Source organism: Patagioenas fasciata, chromosome Z (genome assembly GCF_037038585.1).
Source record: "Patagioenas fasciata isolate bPatFas1 chromosome Z, bPatFas1.hap1, whole genome shotgun sequence".
Classification (NCBI taxonomy): Eukaryota; Metazoa; Chordata; class Aves; order Columbiformes; family Columbidae; genus Patagioenas; species Patagioenas fasciata.
In genome coordinates, this window is record NC_092560.1 from 71,462,290 (window position 1) to 71,476,676 (window position 14,387).

Sequence of the window (14,387 nt, forward strand, 5' to 3'; positions counted from 1 at the left end):
CATTCACTCTGCTCAGCTACCTGTGACTGTTCCTCCTGGCAGATTCCCTGTTACCTCTGTTTCTGTCCTTTACTTGGTAAATCTTTGGTTTCTAGACAGAATAATATCTTCTCTTTTTTCTTTTTTTTTTCTTTTTTTTGGTTTGTTTTTTTGTTTGTTTTTGTTTTTGTAAGGTGGTGACATGGGGCATAGCACAGGATGGGGCAGGGGAAGCTTAGATAGAAGCCCCATCCCAGCCAAGCAGCCGATGATATTCCCTTACCTATTTCTTAAAATCCTAGTGCGTCCTGTGTCCCTGAAGGAGAATGTCCTCAGGCTTTTCAGCTGCTTCCCTGTCTCCCCTTTGCTACATCAGTTTGAAAGCCAGAGGGGCTCTGTTAAGTGTGGCATTCATCATTTCAGGGATAACGCTGTGGCAACTCTCAGCAGTCATTTCCATCTTCACCACCCTGACAGATCTTGTGGGATATTGGGCCGCACATCCTTGAAAGGTGCTGGAGTTGTCCTTGCCTCACAGCTTCAGTCTAATGAATGATCCATGAGCATGTGTGGTGTGCCAGGTTCTCAGCAGATTGAACCAAGTCCCCCATAGCTGGGGGAACCATGTGTTGTCTTTTGGGACCAGGTGAGGATTTGACCCAGGGTCTAGTTCAGGCAGCATTGAAACAGCTAACAAAGAGTGCTTTCTTGGGTTTGCTGTTAAAATTGGAAAGGGATATACAAGGGAGCAGCTGGCAGAAGCTCCTGTTTTCTCAGCTGTAAATGTAGACACAGTAAACATTCCTTCTTGCTGAAAAATAAACAGGGATTTTTATTTTTTTTTTTTTCCCCCTCCACATGGAGCTTGGGAAGCTGAAAGCACATGGATTTTGATAAACTGGCTTTGCAAGCAGATTTGCACCTTTATGAGTAATATCTATTTCGAAGAATTGTTGTGGATGTAAAGCTGGCTTTAATCTCTAAAGTCAACGTATGATCATCCTCTTTAAATTGTCGTTTATTTAATTCTGATCTCTCCTCTTTCTCTACTGCTTTCATTTAACAAAGCAGAAAAATACTCCATTCTTCAGTCTAATCAGCCACTTTTCCACGTAGTTCCATTAGGGAGTGAGCAAGGCAGGGCTGAATCCAGCCACAAGCAAAATAGAGGGCGCGGGGCAGGAGGCAGCGGGGAGTAAATGGACAACATGCCCCCTCGCTTGCTTACGCTGCCTGTACCAAAGCTCTGGCAAACCAGACCTGCTGCTGGTGCTTGGAGCTGCGGATGGACAAGGTGTAGTAGCTACTGTAAGAGTGTGGCAGAGGAGCATTTGCAGCAGGAGCGGTACACCCCGCTTTCTCTGCAAAGGGGTTTCTTTTTCTGTTTTTCACTGGAGTCCTGCAGTGATCACCCCTTTGCGCAGAATTTCCCTTTGCCAGGTTAAATCATCAAGCAGCGATTTCATCTTATGTAAGACACTGTTGTGTTGTTTTCAAAGTCGTGATCCTTTGGAGGAATAAAATAAAATTGAAGAAGTCCGGCAGAAACACATCAGGTACATAATTGCACATAGTTGTAGTGTTTCCCCCTGCCGTCTTCTCCTGTGTATAAGCCTTCTATACTGCGACTGCCTTAGAGAGCTGGATGCTTGTAGGTGTCAGTGTGGAGCCCAGATAGAAGATCTGAGTAGGCCACTGCAACAAGGTGAACACGGCAGGACACCCTGGGAATGCAGCATGCACTGATGCTCATCAGCAGAACCAGAGCCAGTAGTGGCTTATGTTTATAACTAGCAGTCTTGGCTGTGTTCCTGTCGCAAAAGGGAAGGAACTACAAAATATCCCTTTGCATTTTTAAGTACTCTGCCTGTTTTGAGTAGCACAACCTCATTTTATTGTGCAGTTTATACCTACCTCCACAAAGGAACATTTGTCCTACAGGATATGCGGTACTTAAAGTGAGGTACCTACTGTCTCTCTAAATAACAGATCTGGTGGTACAGTATTTTTCTGAAAATAATAAGAATAAAACAAAAGCTGGTATGAGCCCACAAATTTCAAAATGCCTGACAAAATGTTTGAGTCAGTTTTGCGATGTTTATATTTAATTTGCTTACTGGTCCTTGTGCTTGACATCATATGCAGTGGAATAAAGGACACTTCTTTCCCACTGGGCTTGAAAGAAGTTGGATAAGGATGTGTGGCCCAATATCCCACAAAATCTGTCAGGGTGGTGAAGATGGAAACGACTGCTGAGAGGTTCCACAGCGTTATCCCTGAAATGAAGAATGCCACACTTAACAGAGCCCCTCTGGCTTTCAAACTGATGTAGCAAAGGGGAGACAGGGAAGCAGCTGAAAAGCCTGAGGACATTCTCCTTCAGGGACACAGGACGCACTAGGATTTTAAGAAATAGGTAAGGGAATATCATTGGCTGCTAGGCTGGGATGGGGCTTCTATCTAAGAAGAGGTACACTGACTAGGAGTTTGCCTCTGAAGTATTGTGTTTGAGTAGCTTACTGTGATTAGGGAACAGTTTTTATACAAGTGTATCATGGAGGACTTGAGGATTATTGGTTTTCATTGCTAAAATATTTTTCTCAGGAAAAAACTTGGTTGGAAGGACAACAACAAAAAAAAATGAATAAGCTCCTTGAGACATGACATGAAATGTAGATGGATTCATGGTGGACTGCCTGGTAGCAAGACCTGGCTATGCACCTGTGGTTTACTTTTTTGACAGCAGCTGTGGCTGAAACTACAGGTGAGCATCAGGTGTTTTGTCCCCTCTATATCCTTGACAGCTTGTCATGTAGCTGTGCCTCTCCTTTGCTCATGTGATACAGAAGGACAAAAATACGCAAGGAAATTGGACAATCGATCTCTAGCAGTTAAGAATGAAAAGGGCACAGATGGTAGGTCAAAATTAGGTTAACTTGAACTGTGAGACTGTGGCAGCAAATTTGAAAAGGTGAAAACTGAACTGCGCATATCCAGTTTTTGAAGTGTTTGGCAGCAAATGTAAGGTTTGGCTCTTCTCTTGCTTAAGTTGGCTACTAAGATCCATTCAGTATTTGTATGCCTGCAGCAGTCTCTTGCCAGCACTTTATTTTTGCTTAGGTTGCATGTGGTGTGAAACTGAATAACTTTGCAGAGTAAATGGTTTGTCCTATATGCATATGTATTGCGGCCTTTGATATTCAAACCAGAGGAATACATCACTTGTAATCTGTGCAAGTTCAACTGTGATAAAACTGAAAAGTGTCAAGGCTTGTGTCAATGTGTACAATATTACGGTAGTTTGGAGCTAGTGTGTGATGTATTTCTGGGAGATATTTTGTGAAGCGTAAGAAATTTGAGCAGAGTAAGTGGAAGATGCAACATCATTACAATGTGGACTCCAGCTGTCAGTGAAGTAGGTCTCTGACAAAATTATGTTGATTTTGTCTCATCTTAAATTTAGGCTGTATATTGGGTACCATTAAAAAGCTGCTGTTTGCAAATACTGTAATAGCAATATCTAGTTACAGGCTATGTTTTTTTCCTCTTCGTAAAATAAGAAGTCATTGTTGTCTTTCGTTGACAGCAGTTTTTATGCATACCCATAGTGTTCCTGGTTAATATAATATGAAAGGGGTGTACTGTCATAGTTTAAGCTTAGCACTAGAAGGCAGAAACGCGTGAATGTTGGTCTTAGCTCTGATTCATTTCCCTCTGGCACTGAATGAACTATTATAAACCTTGAAGTCGCTGTCTTGTCAGCTTGAAAAGCCCTTGGTGCTATGTCTGGCTCTGTCCAGCTTGGTTAATGGTGACTGGAACCCAGGCTTCGCTGTGGCATCACTACAAGTGAATGCAAAAATTGAAGTAAAGACAGAATAACAAAAGTTTAATTTTGATTTTGGCATTTATGATGTCTAAGACGTGGAGTTTTTTTGAAGCAGCTGAAGTTATTTATTTATTTATTTATCTTAAAAAAATGAGACACCTAACTAGCTTAGAAGCAATTTATTCCCTAAAATCCTAAAATATTACAGATAACCCTGGTTTAAGAAAGCCCATGACATAAGTACTGATTGGCACCCAGAAGGTTTTAAACTTACTTCCATTGTGCAGCTATCAGGAACTAGATTTCTGGTAGAAACTGACTTTCTGGCAGTCTTAAGCAGAGAATCTCTCTCACTCTGCAAAGTGAACCAGGTACAAAGGTGATTTTAGTAATTGTGAATTACCAATGAGTTTTCACAAACATTTTGTTTTGCAAAATAATTCTCATTGATAACTTGTGTACCAGCTTTCAGGCAGCTGGAGAATTAGTTGAAATAATGATAGGCATAGCCTGGCTAGTAAAATGGTGATAATCCAAACAATACTTTACTTACATATGCTGCATGCTATATGCTGTATTAACACTTTTGTGTTAATTGGCTTTCAGAGATGAGAGTAAAGATTCCAGCAGAATTGATCCTTCACTGAGCTTTAATAGAGCAAATTTTAGCCTGACACACTTGGAAATTGCTGAGATTCAAAAATCTCTCTGAAGCAAGAAATGTAGTGTGTTGTACAGTTCTTAACTTCTCTCTGTATGTTTTTGTATGCCAGGATACCAGGAAAATATATGATTAATGTGAGAGTTGTTTTAAAATTAGACTTCGTTGTGGTTACATGGGGACAAGGAAAGGCACTAGGGAGTATCTTATCACAATCACTATAGTAACAGCTCACCCCATCATTCTCCATGTTTTCCTCAGCCTATGGAACTCGCTATTCAGTCACTAGATTATTAATGGCATTTATATTCAAAACCAGGCATTTCAACTGTAAAAGCCCAGAAGTATTTTTAAGTGAGGGAAATTCTAGGAGCTGTGTCATTTATAGTCAATAGTTTAGGGAAAAGTTGGGCTTTTTATTATGGTTGTTATTATGACAAGGCTTTTTCTTTTTCTTGTTATCTTTTCTTTGTGGTCAGTATAGTATGGATTCTTCGTGTGTATGAGAAGAAAACCTGATTTTCCTCCCTGTCTTTTCCAAAAGGAGTGGGAAAGGTGGAGGCTGATGGGTAACAAGACACTATCGCCTGGGAGCAGAAGAAAGAGCAGTACTATATTAAAGTGTCTGTTTATTTGTTGTCTTTCGTTGGAGAGGTATTTCTAGCAACAAGAAGTGAAATTAATCTTCCATGCTGATCATTCTGTCTTGACCATAAAGAAGTAAAGCTGAAAAAAAGGGTTGCTTGTTTCATAGTTTGCATTTGAAATAAAGCTTCTGAATGTCGATAAAATGACCCAGTTTTGTTTTCTTCATGAACCTAAACCAGGTACCACCACCTTTTCTCAGTAGCAATATTTATAGCATGACAGTGTTCTTTACCAGTCACACTGGGGGATCCCCTGATGGCCAGTTTTAGCTTTAGTGAGCTAGCTGGCAACCTTCACGTTAAACTGGCCTTTTAAAATATTATGCTTAGAACAAGGAACCATGTTGATACTGGTATTTTAAATGTTAAGACCTTTAGTTTCTCCCTGGACAAAACCTGTGACTGATGTCCTATTATGTCAGGTTAAGGCATACAGGCACCTTCAATTAAGCTGATACAGAAGAAAACCTGACTCATGTTGTTTTGAGAAGTGAACTTCAGTGGTGTCCTGCCAGGGAGTACATAGTTCTGGTGTGTTTTGAAACTCTGTGGCTAGAGGAGCTTTTTGCAAACATGTTTAATAGCTGGAAGATTTTTCCTAGAGGCAGAGGAAGTCTTGAGAAGTAGTATCTTGTTTGAGCCTGAGCTTTATTCTTTCAGTCTGGTTATGAACTAATTAGTATAAAGGTTCAAGGAATTCAAGGGAAACCTGTGGGATACTGAAGCTGATCGAGTTGTCTGAAGGATTTCTCCTTTCTGATTCCAGAGCGGTTCAAGGTTAGCTGGTTCTCCTGGTTTTGTTTAGGATAGTTATTTTTCTTCCTAGTAGCTGGTACAGTGCTGTGGTTTGTTTTTCCTATGAGAAGAACTTTTGACGATAAACTGATCTTTGCTTGTTGCTGAGCAATGTTTATGCCAAGTCAGAGACTTTTCAGCCAGAAGGCTGCAGGAGCATAAGAAGCTGGAGGAGGCACAGCCAGGAGAGCTGACCCAGACTGGCCAAAGGGTTATTCCATACCGTGTAATGTCATGTTCAGTCTATAAACCTGGGGGAAGAAGAAGGAAAGGACTTTATGATGGTTTTCTTCACAAGTCAGCATGATACATGATAGAGCTCTGCTGTCCTGGAGATGGCTGAACATTCATTGCCTGTGGGAAGCAGTGAATTAATTCCTTGTTTTGCTTTGCTTGCATATGCAGCTTTTGCTTTACCTGTTAAACTGTCTTAATCTCAACCCATGAGTTTCTCACTTTTACTCTTCTGATTCTCTGCCCCATCCCAGTGCGGGGGGAGCGAGCGAGTGGCTGCAGGGAGCTTAGTTGCTGGCTGGGGTTAAACGACACTGGTGTAACCTGATCGTTCAGGTCTGTTTCTGAGGCTGCCGTTCATCCATGGTGTTAGGGTGCTGTGCAACCCCTGAACAAAATACACTGTGCAAGAAATACGCGTTCATGTTGAGGTGGAATGAGCTTCATTTAGAAGAATTCATTTTATGGCCAAAACAATCAAGAGCTGAATTAGTTTAAAAACAGAGATCAGGCAGAGTCAATAAAAACTAAAACAGAAGAAAGTCTGAATGTGGGCTTTCTTCAGGGAGTCTGTAAACTGCTTATCTTCTTGTATAAGAGCACAATTGTGACTCTGCATTAGAATATCCTCTGTTGTAGTTGACTTGTCTGATTTTTTAAACCTGTACTGTTACTGCTTTTGATAACTGATTTCTTATATTATGTATCCTAGTTGAGTTTTTGATTTCAACAAAAAAGGAATGTGTTCCCTGTGTTTTTGCTTGGTTATAGGTAGTGAATGCATGAGGTATTTCCTATGGGACTGGTATGTTTATAAATGAAATTTTTAAAAGGATGCCTACAAAGAAGGGTGTAGGCTAAGATGCAGGCAAAGAAGAGATGCGAAAATAAAGTCTTATTCATGTTTAAAAGGAAATTTCGAACAAGAGATTTTTTTTTTCACGCCTGTTGCCTTTCATGCTGACACATGAGCAATGCCTCTGGGTCCATTTAAAATGCAGAGGATTTTTCCCAAGTCCTGTGGCTTGAAATGACAAACAAAGGGAGACTTGGGTGACGTTTCCTTAGCTTTCCAGTTCCTAAGCTAAGCCAGCCTGGAATCCATTTGATCATTATGCACTGCAGCTTAAATATGTGCCAGGAAAGAAAAAAAAACATGGCATTGCCAAGGAGCTTCACAGCCATGTATGACTTGTGTAAAACGTGCAGTGGCTTTGGATTCATTCCTTTGTGAGAGCTTCTTCCTGGCTCGCAGAGACATTTCTCATGATATTTACTCATTTTAATTCTCCTTACATTTTGCTTCAGATTTTTAGAATTTTAAGTGGATGAGAAGAAATGTGGCACTCTCCCCTCCTGATTAAAGCAAACGAACATGCAAACCTCTATTACTTTATAGTTCTAAAATAAGTGAAAAAGATCTGAAGTATAAGTGTCAGGAATTTATTACAGTGATTACTACCAGGTAGGTTCATTCCTTTCCTGGACTACATCCTGCAAGAGGACTAGCAGCATATGAAACCTTTTTGGTTTTAGCTCTGAGGAAAGCAGACTAACACATCTACATGATCTGTATTAGAAATAATGAAAGAATGGAGATTACTCAATGTCTTTGTGTTGTTAATTTCTCCACTTTGTTGCAATATGGCAGAAGACAGTATAAGTATCCGTAAAACATAAGAACAGCAAAGAACATTAGAGTACAAGAGGTTTTATTTAAGAACATCTTTTTATGTATTGTAATGCAACATTAGCAAAACAAATTGCAGGTGAAATTTAGGAAGTCTTGAGGAAATCTGGAGCCCAGGAGATCATAAGGTTCTGTGTACTGGATATGTAGATCATTACAAAATACTTTCTCATTAGTTCAGACAACGTTGGAGGAAGGAAGGGGGCTCTTCTTTGTGTTTCACAGATGGGGAAAAACAAATAATTCTGTATTGCAGAAGGATAGCCTCTGGCAGTGACACGTGTTGTATCCACCCTTAAGAAAGCCACAGAATGCAAAGTGGGAGCTTCTGATTGTCTAAGCAAAGAATTAGAACAGGTCTGCTCAGCTAGCTTTCCCTCTGTACAGCAGAGCTCCTCGTGATAGTGTATTACTTCTGCAGTGCTTGCTCTTCTGTAATCCAGCACATTTTCCTTCACCACCTTCTTCATTTGTGACTGTCCCCAAAGCAGTGAACGCCCCTGTGCCAAGCACAGCACCTTGGTGCTTCTGTTTGCTCTCAGGGTTGCTGTATTTTTTCCCTTGAGAATACAAGGCATGTGAAAGCAGCACTAGCGTATATCACCACTTGATGGCACCAAACAAATTTCGAAGACCATTTAAAATAAACGAAGAAGGGAAGTAACTCAGCTTTTCTGCAGTGTGATAAGGCACCAACAGAAGTCAGGTTTGCTGTGTAAGTAGAGCACTCCGTAAAGCAGTCTCAGTATCTGATAAACTTTTCCGTTGTTTGGTTTCTTTAATACAGCATGAGTCCTTCAGCACTGCTGTAGATAATGAGCAATAAGGCCTTGTTCAGGAAGTTAGAAAACTACAAGTGTATGCTTAGACCAATGTGCTGGCCAGTTTGTGAGCAAGAGTGAGTGTGCACTTGCTTGGTAAAAAATGTTCTGGTTGCCTTGTGCAGAAGCTATACACTCACTGTGTCTCTTCCAAGTTATAATAATAATAATCATCATTTTGCAAGTACAAAGCAATAGTGAGGACAACCAAGTTTCTGGACTGCATCATTTGAACAATTTTCCAAAGTAAGGGGAATTCTAGTACCATTGCGCCGTATGCTGTTAGAGACAGAGTGATCTTGACATTTCAGGAACTCCTTGTCTTACAGATATTCCTCTTTTTGTTCCCTGTGGGGACAGATGTTCTCAGCACAATGACTAGGAGGATGGCCATATTGATTCTTTAGCCATTAACATTAAAATGTACCAACAGGGAGCTCCCCTAATACTATCATGGATGATGCTTCTTGTCTTCTCTGAACACATTATAAGAATCTCGTGCTTCTCAGGTTTTTATTAGTTCTCAAAAAAATGAGTTTCAGCAGCAGACGTCTGCAAGATAACCTCCTGGTCTTTCCATTAAACACACAGCAATTGCTAGAGGCTTCCTTTATTTAATTCACTCTGAATCTTCTGCTTTCTGTAGTTTCAGCTTCCTTCTGTCTATTCATCTGTCCCCGAACATATTGCCTTGCTTAATTATATCCTGTTTTGTGTTTCATGGAGAAAGAGAAGGAAGAAGAAATTAATGCTTGTCAAAATGACCAACAATCTCCTTTCTCTGATTCCCTTTCAAATAAAAATGTCTACCATAACATTTGGTTAGTTTGTCTAGGTTAGCTGTAAAAACAAATTCTCAGCTAGTACAACAGAGTTCATTCCAGCACTGTATGGATCAGAAACAATTAAAGATTGCAGTGTACCTGTTTCCCTTCCACTTCAAACTCTCCTTTGCGGATTAACGGAAGCGCATAGTGTTGAGGTATCATGTACATGCATATGTATCACATTCTTGTTGACTTGGAGACAGCAATTTTGGCACCAGTCCCCTTTCTTCATTCCCAAGCAACTCTTTTGTAATTAATTGTTAGAATTAACTAGAAGAATATTTGGCTGAGAATCTGTTTGCTTTTTGTTTGCATAGTACCTAGCACAGTAGATACCTGGTCCGAGTGTAAGGCTGTTAACAGTAACATACAGTAATTGTATTTGGCAGATGCTGTGGTTTTCTGTACGTGAACACACACACACACACAGTCGAATTGGTCCCAGCCCTACAAAGGTCATGCAAACATTTTTTTAAGAGTTTTATAACATGCCTCTGAATTTTGTGTATATCGATTCCAGAAACTTGAGCTAATTGAGGATGCGTTTCATCCTGTTTCTAAACCACATTGCATCCCTGTTAGGCCTTTTACTGTCCGAGTACAGTTCAAATTTGAAACCTAGAAACATTTCACCATTACAGTAGACTGTAGCATTCCCAAGGTGCAGGAGATATTGGAGTGCGGTCTCCGACTCAGCTGTACTCAAGAGAATAATTATGGTGCTGCAAAAAGGTGAATATTCAAACCCATTAAAACCTTTGGAGTTTGGTTGGTTGGTGTTTGTGTTTGTTTGTTTGTTTGTTTTAAATGCTTGCTTCCCTCCTGTGTAACTAATTTGTGGAAATGATCCCAAGGAGTGTATCAAAAAAAAACCAAACTATGTCTTTGAGAGTGTGATGTTTTTGTAAGACAAGTCTGTCGTTTTCCACTTGTGAAACAATATTAACCCTTTAATGAAGTGACTTTAGAAGATGCTGGCAGCTTTATTACTGTGAGCTGGTGTTGCACTCTGACCCACTTTAAATGGCTGGTGAAACAGTCTGTAGCAGTTAGATAATTGTTTCATCAAAATATTATTAAATCCAAATGCCTGTAATTGATGCTTCCTGTAAGCATTATTGAAACAGGACTTTGATGAAAGCAAATGTATGTTCTTGTTGTTCCAAATATTTGAACTCCAGAGGGAAGAAAATTGAAAGCAATTAGAGCAACAAAATGGATGTTTGCAATTTAATATTCGAAGCATGCTTTTCTTTTTTCCTGTTAAATTCTAATCTAATGGGGATATTTCATATGCCACTTACAAAACCAGTATATTTAGACTTTGTGTAGTTGTTTAGCTGTGCTTTTGGCATGGATGTCTTCTGTGTTCTCTAGGCTGCAGTTACTTTTCCAGGCTTGGTCATCCGTGTAGCCCTCAGCTGTGGGATGCAATACGCAGAGATTCACTGAGGGGGAAAGAGAGTTGGTGGCCACGTTAATCTGATAAATGTTCTGGAAAGCATGCTCACTCAGATGGAAGAGCCAGCCTTGCCTCTACATGGTGCTGCAGCTTGGCTTGAGGCTGCAAGCATCTGCACACGAGCCCACCGCAGTCATCGTCGTTCTCTACAGGAGGTGGCAGTCACTTCTGTGCTGGGGACTGAGCCCATTTTTCGTGCTTACAGTTTGAACTGGGAAAGGTTGTGAGCATCTCTTCACACTGGGGTGTGAAATTCAGCCCAGAACCAAGGCAACAGCTCCTAATTGGTTTTTGAGTCTTTGCCAAAAGTAAAGCCCCATATGCTTTTTGTAGCTTTTTTCCAGCTACAGAGCAAAGTGCATATGACGGAATAAGGATGAAACAGAAGAGGCTAAACTTAAAAGTATTTAATTTTACGAATCAGTTGAGCATTGGAGTAGGTTGCCCAGGCACACTGCTGAAGACATGGCCTGAGCTACCTCAGAGCAGGTTAAAGAAACATCTGTGGGGAACCAGGCAGGTGGGGGAGCAGAGTGTGCCCCTGCTGGTGAAACGTTTGTCAGTGCACGAGAAGCACGCAGCAGCCCAGCGCTGGCCTGTGCTGAGGCACAATGAATTCTGCAGGGGCTGCAGTGAGGCATGACTCTCTAAGTCAAGGGTAGGAAACACTAGATACACATTTTGATGTAATTCTGATACTTGCTGTGTTGTCAGTCACCGAGCAGCGTTCTTTTTTGACCAGACAAAAAGCAATACAATGTGACACAATTAGAAGGGCAGGTTAAGAAGTACTACAGTGTTTATGGCAGTCTTGGCCTTCATAAATGTACCAAGCTATTATTTTATGGTATTCTTCTTGGGGGAAAGCAGTAGGCTTTATGGAAAATGGTAAGTTTAAAATATAATGCATTTGTGAAGAGTTACGGTTCCTCTTTCATGCGCACTGTTAAAGTATATCAAAGCTTTGAAAGCAATGATTCACTGCGAAGACAGATTTATATTTGAGATCGTAAAAGACAGGGGTTCTGAAATGCCTCGTTGTTGTTTATAGAATTTGTTTCTGTGATAATGGAGGGTCATGTTGTCGCCTGGACGATTTATCATCCTTTAGGTTTCGGCATAGTCCAAATTGCTGGTACTTGAGAGACTGGACCATCCACAGCTGGATCAGACAGTGCTTAAAATATGGTGCACAAGACAAAGCCTTATACACATTAAAAAACAAGGTAAGTTTTTACAAGGAAAAGCCAAGAATATTTGATCAGCTTTTTGAGACAAGCATGGCTGCCTGGAGTTCCTGTTGCAGCCAGGTCTGTAGACTCTGGTTCTAAGTTCAGACATTTCTTTGTCAAGGCAAATACTAATTTTGGACTTGAATTCAGCTAAAGCCCTTTACAGCGTTTATTCACTCTTCTTTCCCAGGACATTTTTTGTTTTTAAACAGTGCTGGTGTCCGAAACATGCTAGATGCAGGAGAGACGTAAAAACCTGATAGGCAATGCCCCTCCTGGTCCCAAAGTGCCAGAGCAAATCCAGTACCTCGAAAGTTAGAACACCTAAACCGCAGGAGCTGTGCTAATCTCCCTGTGTTGTTTGACTGTCACATTGCACCCATGTGCAATGCCGTTGTTCTGATCTTTCTGATACCTGCAGCGCTATGCTTGGGAAGATGTAAACAGCAGATTTTCGCAATGATATTTTTTCCTTCTTCTCCTCAGGTTCAGTATGGAATTTTTCCAGATAATTTTACATTTAATATTTTGTTGGATTGCTTTATAAAGCAGAAGAAATATGAAGGTAAGAAAATATGTACCAATTCTGCATCCTCGGTTGTATGCTCTTAACTCTGCAGAGCCTTTATGTGGATTAAAACCCTTTAGCCATATTTCCTCTGAAGTCACAGTAAAAACACACCTTCTCCTTCCTTCTTTAAACTACTTTTCTGCATGTTTATATCTCATTTTTGTTGGGTTCTTATTCGTTATATAGTTTTTAAACATGTGCAGTTACAGAGTTTCTGCTGTGATTAATCCCATTCAAGTGTAAACTTCTTCAATTTTTACAAGTCCAGCTTACGTACTAACAAGATCATAGGAATTATTAGCGAGAATCAGTGTTATAAGAATCAAATGCATGTTGCATTTTCCTACATTTACCTATTCACAAAGCTATACATCTAAACTGAACTGTTTATCAAATTTTTCTGTCACTCCAGAGAGCCAGCTGTGCTGAATTGCTGTGTTGAGGGGCCTTTCTTGCCCTATTGACTGTTTAAATGTTAAGATGAATAATCCTCTCAGCTTTGATGACAAATGTTTAAGATTTTCATTTCACTGCAAGTTTTCTGTTGCTGTAGATTTGCAGTGAGCTTTTCTTTTCCTAAGCCTTTTGTAAAACAGACAACCGAAAGGGATAATAGAATTGCAGAAGGACTTGTCTGTAGCTTTTATTTTGAAGGTTTTTCTATTTCTGTGAAGGTTTTGCTAAGTGACAAATTAATATATATTTTATTCTGAGAATGCCCCTATCTGCGAATTCACTTTATTCCATCCATATTTATTTTCTCTGACAAGCTCTAGGCCTTTTGTTTAGGTAGGTGTCCTTCCTGGCAGGGACTGTCACTGGAACTCCCTGTGGAGCTCCTCCAGAGCACTGCTGGCTGAATACAGGGAGTGCTGGGGGTGATCTGTGACAGTATTTCTGCTCTGCTGTACTCTCCTGTCACCTTAAGGGCAGTGAATTTAAGCTGGTCTTCTCTCGTTTGTAATCTCAACACAAGAACAAAGAAGTCATTTTTAGAGACTTTTTAAAAAAAATGTTAATGATTGAAGGGCTGAGCAAAGAAGGACCAGTGAAGAGTGTAGAGCTAGGGTGAGTTTAGAAAGCTGCTTTGCTGTGGGCTCATGCTACTCAACCCATTCTTCCTTATCACAGCGCGTTTGAATAACCCAAGTCTATACTGCTAATAATAAGAAATCTTTAACTTTCTTCCTGGCTGCTTGAAAACATATTACAACGGTGAAGTATCAGTGAACAGCAGTGGATGCAAAAGAGAGGAGATGTGTCCGTTTGCACTTCCTGATTATGTATTGTTTTCCTCCATAGATGCTATGTCAGTAGTAACAGAAATCATGCTGCAAGAAAGTTTTGATGAAGTCTCAACACAGCTTCTTTCTCTCTATGTTTTGTACCAGTACCTGGCAACTAAGTCTGAACGTACGGTAAGCTGACCACAGTCAAAATGATACACAGAGCCTCTCTTTCTAAGTGTCATGGTGCAGATGGTTTGGCATGCACTTATGAGTATGTTTGATATCTCCTAAGTTTACCTAGAAAAAATAAATGCAGAAGAGAGGAAAAAAAAATAAATGAACAAGAAAATATGAAAGACAGCAAATAACTTGTCACTCCTTTTGCTCCTTTCTCTGAAAGGGAGGGTGTG

At 40.3% G+C, this 14,387-nt stretch overlaps 1 protein-coding gene across 2 annotated transcripts in view; it reads left to right on the top strand.

Moving 5' to 3' along the window:
* The window catches only part of MRPS27 (mitochondrial ribosomal protein S27), a 46,569-nt gene that overhangs the window by 19,113 nt on the left and 13,069 nt on the right, over positions 1-14,387 (top strand). For both annotated transcript variants that reach the window (XM_065860850.2, XM_071802646.1), the window contains 3 exons: positions 12,057-12,171; positions 12,664-12,742; positions 14,051-14,166. In XM_065860850.2, coding sequence (XP_065716922.1) covers positions 12,057-12,171; positions 12,664-12,742; positions 14,051-14,166 — 310 coding nt within the window. The remainder of the gene's footprint in view (positions 1-12,056; positions 12,172-12,663; positions 12,743-14,050; positions 14,167-14,387) is intronic.